The sequence below is a fragment of the Lissotriton helveticus genome, chromosome 8 (assembly GCF_964261635.1).
Source record: "Lissotriton helveticus chromosome 8, aLisHel1.1, whole genome shotgun sequence".
NCBI classification, from domain to species: Eukaryota; Metazoa; Chordata; class Amphibia; order Caudata; family Salamandridae; genus Lissotriton; species Lissotriton helveticus.
In genome coordinates, this window is record NC_136069.1 from 120,497,821 (window position 1) to 120,510,341 (window position 12,521).

The following is a 12,521-nucleotide window of genomic DNA, read 5'->3' on the forward strand; positions in this document are numbered from 1 at the left end:
CAGGCTCATCCAGGGCATTTAACATTGCAGATGGTGCTGCTGGCTGCAGCACTGTATGCAATGTTAATATGGCATGCACTGCATTTCCCTGTACTACGTGGCAGGCACCACGCTGTGCCTTGCACTTAGTGCATGGAAATGCAGGGGGGGGTTGCATGGGTACCACCCCCCAGTGCATCCCACCCAACACAGAGGGGGCCCGCAACGGGCCCCCGAATCCAGCCTCCGCCAGCCTTTCCATGGCAGTTCCACCACCATGGAAAGGCTGGCTGACGCCAGCATTGTTATCTGGAGGGCGGTGCCTGCTAGGCTCCACCGCCATTTCATGCCCCCTTGTCCGTTTGCCAAGCAATCAGACTGATTGCTTCTGGTGGACCAGTGGCGGACTGACTTTCCGTCAGCCGTGGACTGATTGGGATTCCCATCGCCATCCTAATTTGGCGGTGGGAATATCACTGTGTGATGGCGGAAGGACCGCCATCGCCGGCCCGGCAGTGGTGGTGGTCCTTCCGCTATCCTAATCAGCCCCTAAGAACTCACTCATAGATTTTGTGAGGGACTTCCAGCATTTGTGGACCATTCTCAAATCATCATGATCGTCATCATCATCAAAACAAAAGCATACACTCTCTCTCCTCTCCCTCTATTTTTTTGTCTTTGATATTAGAAATTACAATTGGCTCCTCATATTGTCTCCTTCAGAAAGCTTCTCAAGGCTTTGCTATAAAAATAAAATGTCTATCACTATTTCAGTTGATCTGCCCCTTTCTCAAACTTTGCCTGTGTTCCTCTTCTCCGTATATGTACAACAGTGAACCACTATATTGTTGCATCAGTTACCCACTCACTTGTACCGCTCCCAGTCCCTTTAAACCCATTCCCTCATTGTATGTTTTGCCTGCTGTTTAGTATGATGCTACTTGTACACATCTTATCTTAGGTACTATGTATCCTTGTTACATTGTACAGGGATCTAATACCACTTGGTCAAGAAGCTCTATAGAAAAACACTAACTAAATAAATGAAATGAATACCTATCCTAGTACTGAACATAACCTACCATATCTAACCTACAAAAAATACCAACCCTATCTGACAATATTAACCTACCTGTCCACATATTTATTATACCTAGCTACCTACCATACCATCCTTTCCACTTACCACTTCAACCTACCATACCTAAACTAACATACCTATCACACTTACCTATGCCTCCCTACCACACCTACCTAACCCACCATCCATATTTTACTTACCGTACCCAACCTGCCGAACTACCTGCCATTCTTACTTACTATAACTACCTAACCCACCGTAACGAACAACTTACTATAGAAAACAAACCATACCTTCCTACCATACATACCTTACTAGCCCCCTTATCATATATGAATATGGGTACAATGAAAGTAAACAAGTGTATATCTAAATAGTATATAATTAAAAATACATCTTAATTTGCTTTCAATTCCCTTTAAAAGTCTTGCAATTCTATTTTATTATGTATATTCCAATGTTTTAAGTGTGTATATAGATTACAATTCAAATATGTACAAGTAAATAAAAATCAGATCCTTCTGTTGTAATAATTGTTTCAACAAAATTAACAATTACTACGTACAGCATAAATAAAAATCAAGACCAATTGGCTTTGCCAGTGCTTGTATTTTAAGTCACTAACATTCTCATCTATTTGCAGCTGGAGTAAAGCTCCATACCAAGCACAGGGGCAAATTAGTACCAGCAGCACCTCTTAGTGACAGCCGAGATCGGGCGGCAAACGTAACACTGAGGGCCAGAGTCAGTCCAGTGAGAATACTGTATATTCTAGCCCTAAGAAATTTACAAATTACATATTTTAAAGTTAAATACTGCTGATGCTCTGCAAAATACAGGGTTTTCCTCTAAAAACATTTCTGACCAAATATAGCACAAAAATCAACAGCCTCTCAAATGATAAGTAGATCCCTGAATTTATGGGTCATGGGAGCAGTTTTGGACTATTTAGTCATATATCTGAAGATTTTGACTATTGTTAGCATATTACAAGTGTTTATTAGCCATGAAATACCTTCTGTTCTTGAAAGAGTGTGGATTCGCTTCCTGCCTTCTCCTGCTCCTCCTGGCCTGGTGTTTGGCCTTCACTGGTTGTTAGCCCCTCCCCCTCAAGTGGATATTCGCTTGCTCTTAGCTCCTCCTGAGATGCTGGCCGATGGTCACTGCTGGTTATGACCCCTTCCTCCTCAGGTGCCAGTTGATCGTCTCTGCTGGTTGTGTCCCCTTCCTCGTGGGGAGCTGGCTGATCGTGCCTGCTGGTTATGTCCCCTTCTTCCTGGAATGGTTGAGTATCCTCAGTCTGGGGTGGTGGAGACTCACTGGGTGCCTCCAGCTCATGGGGCTCCTCGTGAGATACTGTTGGTTCACCTTGAGGCAATGCTGGTTCATCGCTGCTTTCAACTACTTCCTCTGCTGGTTCATCTCCGGCTCTCACTCCTTCTTCAGAGAGCCCTGGCTCATCGTTAGTTTTCACCTCTTCCTCCTGGGATGTTGCATGAACACTGCTTGTTTTCACTACAGTAGATTTAGATTTAGATGGTGATGGTGATGGTGATGGATCACCGGTATGCTCTGGGTTGTCCATATTTTAAACCACCTGTGACAAAGTGAGAGAAAATTACTAAGTATGAAAGAGTCTTGCAACGTAATCTTTACGTACACATACAAAACACAGACGTGCTACCAAAACTTTGTTTACGCAGTACTGAATAGGGCTATCAACATTACTGATTTATTACACTTTTATTGTGCACGCTAGGAACAAAATAGTCCAAATGCATTTTAGATTGCTACTATTACAATCAACAAGGCTCGTTACTTATACCCTCTAATGTTCTCATACACTGATGCAATAGTGGGGTGGATGGGTTGGTGTTTCTTGTCACAACTCTCGGTCGAATGAAAAAAGTTGGGGCTACCAGCAGGTAATGAGAAGGAGCATTTGACATGGTCTACAGTAGGTGAACAGCAGCACAGGGATGGGTAGTCAGATCTGTGTTATATATAGAACATTTAAAGGTGAGTGTGCTACGTGGTACGTAGATACATCCCCGTAAAGTGGGCACACTTGAAAGGTTCAGGTAAACTGACTCCAGTATAGTTCAATGAAAATGAAAGTTAATGAAGAGTCAATACGTAAGTTTTCATCATGTAGTCTTTTTTAGTGATTTCACGAAATTTTGTATGAGAGCGTTACATCACGCTGAACAAGTAAATACAATCCAAAGATATTTTCAAGGCATGCTCCAATGCATTTCGGACTAACAAAAGTCCTTTATCAAGGAGCGCTGTGGAAGGATACAAAAAATGCAACTTAGATCAACAATAAATGAATGCCAATACAGAAGTATTGTGCGAGAAAAGGTCTCAGTTTGCGGTGACAAAACCCGGTGTGTGCTTAACATGCATTCACGTGTGAATGAGCGGGTAAAACAGCCCCATTGTGTACATTAAAGGAGGTAATCAAGACGGGGTCATGCATTTGTCAAATATGTGGGAGTGCGTGTGAAACTACAATCTGTGAGCATGCTTTCATTACTCAGAAAAAAGGTTGTGAGGGAAATTCGTGTGTGGTGATCAAAATATCAAAAGATGGAGGTTGAAACGAATCTTACGCTTGTGAAAACAGCTAGGCGCTCATATCCGAGCTGCAAGAAGACGAAACGTGATCGTTAACAAGCGTTATCAAAACCTAGCGAGGTTGAGGAGGTGGGGGACGCGCTGTGGTGATTACTTACTGTGAAAAGGTTCAAGCGGTGAACTGCATCTCTCGAGCTTCGCGGAGTTCGACGGGGGAGAGTGTGTGGAGGTTAAAATAGATGAAGGACACCAAGTGGAAAAAGATGGGGGCGGCCATCTTGTAGTGGGTGAAAGTAAACGGGGTGAAGTGCATAAGCAGGACGGGTAACATTGCATTAAACAGTGACATTGTAAACCATTATAAATAACAACTAAGTTTGGTCCGATCATTGAGACCGAACGGTTTCAGCGACTGGAGACGATATATCCATGAGGTCTCTCGTTGTAAGAGAACTTTGTTATTGTCTCTGCCCTCAACGTGGGCAACCATTTCAAGTACCAAATACTTCAGTTGTGCCACGCTGTGGTGTGCTTCATTAAAGTGGACGGCCACGTGAATGCATGTTAAGCACACACCGGGTTTTGTCACCGCAAACTGAGACCTTTTCTCGCACAATACTTCTGTATTGGCATTCATTTATTGTTGATCTAAGTTGCATTTTTTGTATCCTTCCACAGCGCTCCTTGATAAAGGACTTTTGTTAGTCCGAAATGCATTGGAGCATGCCTTGAAAATATCTTTGGATTGTATTTACTTGTTCAGCGTGATGTAACGCTCTCATACAAAATTTCGTGAAATCACTAAAAAAGACTACATGATGAAAACTTACGTATTGACTCTTCATTAACTTTCATTTTCATTGAACTATACTGGAGTCAGTTTACCTGAACCTTTCAAGTGTTCCCACTTTACGGGGATGTATCTATGTACCACGTAGCACACTCACCTTTAAGTATTCAGTGGACGCATTCGGCCAGTTGCGTCGCCCGTAGGAGCACCTTTATCAATCTCTAACCCACCACCAATTTTCCCTATTACCACTCAACTTGACGCTGTGCGCCTAAGCCTCACTCCTGATCTTTTACATATATAGAACATTGTCAGCTTTTGTGAAGGACATTAGCAAAAGACTCTCCCTTAAGTGCTTGGAGTCTATTCAAGTATTAAGGGCTGACTGGTGCAATCTCTCTCCTTTTTTAACATACTTGTAGCAAGAGTTCTCTACTACGCTTAGGTTGGATGAGCGCAGAGAATGTTTTTTTGTCTACGGGTTGACTTATGGAAGAGCTACTCGGGCAGTAAGCGGGCCCATGAGATGCTTTTATTGTGCACACTACGAACAAGAGCCTCAATGCAGTTTAGATTGTTACTACAGCAATCAACAAGGCTTGTTACTGATAGCCTGTAATGTTCTTGTACACTCAGGCAGTAGCGTGTAGCGGGCTGGATGGGATGGACTTTTGGTCACAACTCTCAGTCGGGTGCAAAAGGTAAGAGCTGCCAGGAGGTGACGATAAGCAGCATTTGACTTGGTCTACAGTAGGTGCACAGCAGAATATCATGGATGGTTAGTCCGATCTGTGTTAAACAGAAAATTGTCAGCTTTCCAGAATGACATTAGAACAAATTTCACAATTCAAGTGCTCTGGTCAATTTGCAGGCCTGAAAGGTGAGGTGTCCTTGCTTTTTTAACAAACTTGAAGCGGGGTGCCTCTGATATGTTTAGGCTGGAGGAGCACAGAAGATGGTTGTTTATGTAGAGGTTTACCTTATGGAAGAGCTACTCCAGGTACTGCTGATGAGATGTTTTGTATGTAAAGCCGAGGATGCTGAATGTGCTGCTGGCTGACACGGAGAGGCCGCTGAGTTTTAACTGGATCATGACTATATGGTATTGGTTGCTTAGACGTGTCAGTAGTCTGTGTAGGAATGAAAGAAGTGGCCTACTCTGTTGTCAATAGCATGCACACAATGCAGAAGAGGACCTAAGACAGAGACATCTTTGGTGGACAGCTCAGTTGAAGTCTAGCATGTAGTTAGAAAGGGGCCATATTTAACCTGTTGAAAGTATTTGCCTAGGAATGAGATGATTGGGTCAGCGTGTTCTCTGAAGCTTTGGTACCCAACCTTGTCTCTGTGTGTGTTGGGATTATGTCACATTGCTCAGAGAGGTTAAGAAGGCTGAAAAATGCGAAGGATACAGCATCTTCATTGGTAATGATCATAATAAAGACTGCAACAACAGCTGTCTTGTCGCGATTTCCAAATCAGAGCCTAATTATTAGGGAACACTCTGTAAGTACCATGATAAACCAGTTTAGGGAAAGCAAACAGTCTTTATGAAAATGCCATTTTTAAAAATAGCCAAAATGGTGAAACAATTGGAGAAAATCATTAAGGACCCAATAAAAGAATTGAATACAAAGGTCCGAATGACGATTCAACAAAGCCAAACTGCCCAACCATACTTGAAATGATAGGAAATGGGAGTAAGTGAAAAAAAAGAAGATAAGTAAGGAAATACATAAATACAAACAAGATCACAGTAATATTTTTAGTGTTTCTACTGCAACTCTAAAAGGAAAGCAGGAATGGCAACAAAGTATGAAAAACAAACAGCAGCACCAGACATAAATAAGGGAGGGATTTCAGAGGAAGTATAGTATGTTATAAGCACAGCTGGAAAGAAAAGTGGTCAAGAGAGATCTGCTTATTTGAATTCACATGAAGGTGCTAATCACAGGTGGTGGGAGAGATAATCAGAGGTGGTCTCAAGATCAGACATGTAGATCTTCTTAAAACCCATTATTGATTTTAAAGCAGATATCTTTCAATTTGATCTGGAGAATGTGGTGCCAATCCATCAGAGATGATAATCAATCGTTTAGGATCTGCGATGACAATTGAGGAATTACCATTTAGGTAGTAAAGGAAATGTCTGCAGCATGCAGAATGCTGATTGCTTCTATATCAAACTAAGAATTATTTTCCACATTCAAAATGAAAACACGATTGGAAGTGCCAATGTGCCCTCAAACACCATCATCATATTACTTTTTTGACAAGTAGCCCCCCAGACCATAGGTACTTGCATTAACTGTTCTAAGAGACACTCTTTACTGGATCAAAAATAAGCTAAGAGCATTTCTGACGCTACAGCATCCTTGATATCAGGAAAATCAACTTTCTGGTTGCTGTTCTAAACCTACTGAGATGTCTTTCAAATTTCTCTGAATCACTGAGCGGCCGTCGATATGCTGGGCAAGAACCTGACACAGAAAACTGCCACATCCAGAAAGCAGCTCAGGGGCAGACCATGGGACAGTGCCAGTCTTACCATCTTTTTTTAATCATCTTTGACACCATCGCATCTCTAACTCCCAAAAGCAGCACAGTGAGTTTCAGGGTGAACTTCATATGGTGACATTTCTTTTTTACTTAGGCTGAGGCCACTGCCCTTCCTCTCTGAAACTTGGTTTTCAAACAAGTCGTGTAGTCTCCTTGGCATATCTGACATCCTCAATCATGTTATTGACCTTCTGTAAACCAGACAGTACTCTGCTGGCGATGTTCTGAAACTTCCAAGCAGCACAAAAAAAGAGGTCTCAAAACTGAGGGAACATTTCACAAAGTGCCTCTGCACTCATGGCGGAGGCCCCGCAGTCTTGGCGGGGGCCCCATACTTGTGGCGGGACCTCTACAATGAGGAACTGCACTGCAGAGGTCCCGGCACAAGTGCAGGCCACCCCGCCATGACTTCGGGTCCTCCACCACAACTGCGGGCCTCCATCACAAGAGCAGAGACCCTTTGTGAATTAGGCACTGAGAGTCTTGTTTCCATAAGGTTTAGGTAAGCTGAAAATTATGTTATACATCTGAATCCTAAACACAGCTCCTCTTGAGCAAAGCCATACTGTAGTTCAAGTTTCTAGAAGAAGCACAGAGAGATCAGGTCAGCAAAGATGTCAATGTGACCTGCGCTTGACTTAAAGCAGAACATACTGGGTATAGTCCCCAGAACAAAGAAGGGGAAAATTAAACGTAAATTCATCCCGCTTGGGCTGATTCTAGTGAAGTAAAGGGTAGCCATTCATTGGTTCCAACTCCTCAAACCCTGATTGGGCTGCTGGTTGTCAGAAATATCTGAATGTAACTAGCAGAACTTTATATGGAAATGATGAGGGGCGATGATAAACTGACATGGGACCAATCACATTGGAGAATGCTGCTCCAGTGTCTGCTAGGCCCTCCGGAGACTAGACCACCTTAAAAGAAAAGCTAGGCATGCAACTATGAGACAGCACCATTTAGAAAAGGAAAAGACCAAAAAATCATCGAGGATTGATAGAAACTGAGCATTAAACCTAATGATAGGAGAGATGGGTGGACAAAACCCTAACACTATAGACAGGGGCAGTCAAGAAAGTGACTCCCATACAATACCAATGAAGAACCATGTCAACAAGACGGCAGGTACCTGCTTTGCACTTCCATGCAACTTAGGAATACTCTTATCCCTCGTATCCCTCTTACCAACACAAGCTAGAACACTGATAGAGCAAAGTACCATCTTATGCAGGCTTGACTACTGTAAAGCGCTACTGTTAGAAATAACAGACTATCTAATAAAAATATTATACAGAGTCCAAACAGGAACCGCAAAACTAGCACTGAATAGATTAAGAATGTCATCTCCCTCTACAGCAATGAGAGAACTTCACTGGCTCCCAATAATGGAAATTATAGCTTTTAAATCACTTTCCCCCAGATGCATCAAAGTTATGTTTTGCGAGTCCTTAATAGCGAATTTTAAGGATTCGCTATTAAAGACTCGCAAAACGGAATGCATGTAGGAATCGCAATATTATTTGCGATTTCTACTGATTCCTTATTTGCGATTATAATAAGGAATGGCTTTCCCATTCATTCTATGGGCCTAAAGGCCCATAGGAATGTATGGGGAGTCATTCCTTATTTGCGATTAGCAATTAGCGAATCGCAAATGTGCCGCAGTTTCAAGGGTGCCAGGGTGTCCAAAGGACACCCTGTTGCACCCCTGAAATGGTAATGTTCACTGGTGTTGCGCACACACATGTCCCAAGGACATGTGTGTGTGTAACATACAACTTAGAAAAATGCACTAAAGTGCATATTTCTAAGTTTTTGCTATTTACCACGTAGTTTGACTTCGTGGTAAATAGCGGCCCCAGATTGCGAATTCGCAATCTTGGAATGGTTCATGCATTGCATTTAAGGAATTGAGAAATAATACACATCTCTTGCAATTTAGGAAAGCATTGAAAACTTGGATATATATATATATATATATATATATATATTCACTGAAAAAACCATAGGTTATAGACCATATATAGTTAGGAATTAGCATTTACAAAACCTTGAAAATTCACTGAAAAAACCATAGGTTATACACCATATATAGTTAGGAATTAGCATTTAAAAAAACTTATTTTACTCACACAAAACCATTGAAATTCCATATATAGTTAGTTGCACTAACTATATATCGCGCACCCGCAATCCACTGCTGATCATGTCACATATTACATCATTCATGACATGGTCAGTGACATCACTGATGACATCTCAAATGACATCACTGATGAGATCACTGATGACATCATCCAGTGACTGTGTGTTTCTGTAAAGTTTAAATATGTTTTACATATTGAAGAATGAGTAGATGTATAAGTGTCTGGACAAAGGATTTAGTAGGTGCATGACTGAATGTATGAGTGAGTGATTAAATGTGTCTCACTGAGTGCATGGGTTAGTGACTAAACTGTCTTAATTTGTGCATCATTATGTCTGTTGTTCTGTAAACTGCTGCATGTGTTGATCAGTAGCTATATGATTAACTATATGGGTTATTGATTGATTGTCCAAGTATTTGTATAGGAGACTGAGTGTGTGTGTGGCTGGCTGGGAGGTGTGTGACTCTGTGCAGATCAATGTGTACTTGTATCAATGATTGTATAAGAAAGTAAGTATGTGTTAGTATATGTTTGAAAATGTAAGGTGCTCTATGTTTAACTGTATAGACAAGAAAATGGAAGTGTGATTGATTCTTTACAGGACTGACTAGGTGTGTGAGTAACTCCATGGATGAGTGGCAGAGTGTAAGTGTCTGTATAGGTGTATGAGTGCATATGATAGTGTTGTAAAGATGAGTGATTGTATGTATGAATGATTGTATGGGTGAATGAGTGAATGTGTGTGTAGACGTAGGAATCAGTGAGTACGTATGTAGTAACTAGTATTGGTGTGTCAATGGTTTCAAAAATTATACTCTGTATTTAACACTGGGTGAAACAGAGGTTATATTAAAACGTGAGGAGATGCATTGTATTGTCACATGAATGATATCATCAGTGATGTGGTCATTGATGTCAAATGAGATGTCATCAGTGATCTCATCAGTGATGTCATTTGAGATGTCATCAGTGATGTCACTGACCATGTCATGAATGATGTAATATGTGACATGATCAGCAGTGGATTGCGGGTGCGCGATATATAGTTAGTGCAACTAACTATATATGGAATTTCAATGGTTTTGTGTGAGTAAAATAAGGTTTTTTAAATGCTAATATGGTGTATAACCTATGGTTTTTTCAGTGAATTTTCAAGGTTTTGTAAATGCTAATTCCTAACTATATATGGTCTATAACCTATGGTTTTTTCAGTGAATTTCAATGGTTTTTTAATAGCAAATATCATAAGCTGTCGAATGTCAAGTACGTGGTAAGTAAAAACATTTTCGTGTTTATGCACACTGATCTGCTTTGAATGCTGCCCCCCACCCCTCATTTCTATTAGGAGTACTCTCTCTTTGCAGATAGTGAAGGGTAGTTAACGCAGCCCTTTGCCCCCTTTGTAATCCGTCGTGCCTGCTTCTCTCTCCATTTGATTGATTGTTCTCTTTGGTTCATTCTCTATTTACAAACAAGCACAGAGTCGCAATACTCTGTTTAGTCTTTGCAGATAGCGAAAAATCGTGTAAAAAAACAAAAGGAATCGAGCAAAATCAGTAGGCCACTAATGGGATCTCTTTTTGACCTCGCTAAAATAGAAACATTAGGAACAACCTGTTGAAAATAGCAATGCGTATGTACATAAGCGGCGTTCATTTGTGTTCACAGTACCCCTTGTTGATTGTTTGAATCGAGCATTGAATTGTTCGAAGTTAATTCTCTTAAGGATCTTCTCTGCCTGCAAACGAGGAAGAATAGGAATATTCTCTCTCCCTTTGCAGATAGTGAAGGGTAGGTAACGCAAGCCTTTAACACGTCGTACCTATTTCATTCCTCATTGATTGATTGATTGTCCTAACATTGACTGTTTGGGAATTAGTTCTTTTTGGAGGTATTCCCTGTTTGCAAATAAACGTAGGAAAATCTTTGCAAGTAGTGAAAGGGTACGTAATGCGGACCTTTCTCCCCCGTTGTAATCTGTCATGCCTATCTACTCCCCACTGATTGATGCACCTGTTTCACCCGGACCATTTACTAGAGATACGTCATCTGGCCCGACCAGAGAGCACCCCTAGTGAAAAGGACATATGCAATAATAACGAAGTGATCACTGTATCCTGTTAACAGAAACTTTAGCATGAAACAACCTGGAAAGAAAAGAATAGGAAAACGAAAATCAGTAGGCCACTGATGAACATGAACTTTTATTAAACAACGAACAAAGAAACGATAACATAACGTAATGATAAAACCTATTAATGTCCTAGAAACAAGAAAACGTTAAAATATGCCAGTGGTGAGAGACCAGAAAAACAGTAAGAGAAACCAAATCACCCCTCGCTGTCCCACCGCCTGCCACGCCAAAAAAATCGATAGACTAGGGAAAATGCAAGTCAGTAGAACATCCGCCCCCACTCTGGAAACTTCCAAGGTGGGGCAGGGTTCCGACTACGCCCAGCCGGGAGCAGCCCATATAAGGCAGGTCCTGCTGCCACGCCTCGGCCAGGAGATCCTAACGTAGGGTGTAGCCGGAGGAGAGGCCGAGGCCAGCGGGACCCGGCCAGGAGATTGCCTTTACAACGCTGAACAGTTGCAGGGGGGGGGAATGTCTCCTCGACCCTCCACTCTCTCTCCCAGTCCGGCCGCGGTGGCCCTTGAGAGTTGCAGGTAGTCCCGCCACATGCTCTTCCGGTCCGGCCACCAACGGTCGGGGGGCCGAGGCCGACGGGATCCGGCTGCAGCCGATAAACCAAGAAACCCGTTCATGGGGCCAGAGCCAGGGGCGTCCGGCCGACATCTACCGGAAGCCCGGCCCGAAGACGGACGGGACACTTCTTCTTTCTTGAATAATGGCTGCGACAACACTGGGGGGGGATGTCTTGCACATGCCTCCGACCCCCCCCCCCCCCTCGTCCTCATCGCCTGGTCCGGCCATAACAAATCTCAAGCGAGACGCCATGGGGTGCACTGGGAGGGAGAGACGGTGCGAACAGGCCTCTCCCGCCTCCCCAGGTGGAGGCTTCCCAGCTGCACCCTCAGCGCTCCAGGCGCCCGGAAAAGGGTTCTTCCACTGTGGCCATGCTGCAACGTCTCGCCCGGCAGGGTGGAGCCCGTCCGCTCATGTGACCCCGCGATCGCCGGTAGCTGCCGAACTCTCAAAATGGCGGTCGACCTGGCAAGAGCGGGCCCAGCATAAAGAAATGGCCCGGTCACTGGTTGACTCCACCACCGTAGTCCTCCACGACCTTGAAGATTCTAGAGGAGCCGCGGGAGTCTCCGACCCCCGATGGGGAATGACTGCCATGATCGCCCGTGGAGTGACGAAACTGTATCCGCGGGACGTCGGCGCTCCCATGCTGGCGCCAGCCTCACTTTGAATTACTAG

General features: G+C 43.1%; 1 protein-coding gene across 2 annotated transcripts in view; it reads right to left on the bottom strand.

Moving 5' to 3' along the window:
• The window catches only part of TEX55 (testis expressed 55), a 532,765-nt gene that overhangs the window by 467,374 nt on the left and 52,870 nt on the right, over positions 1–12,521 (bottom strand). For both annotated transcript variants that reach the window (XM_078656720.1, XM_078656721.1), the window contains exon 2: positions 2,076–2,657. In XM_078656720.1, coding sequence (XP_078512846.1) covers positions 2,076–2,645 — 570 coding nt within the window. In that variant the 5' untranslated portion in view covers positions 2,646–2,657. The remainder of the gene's footprint in view (positions 1–2,075; positions 2,658–12,521) is intronic.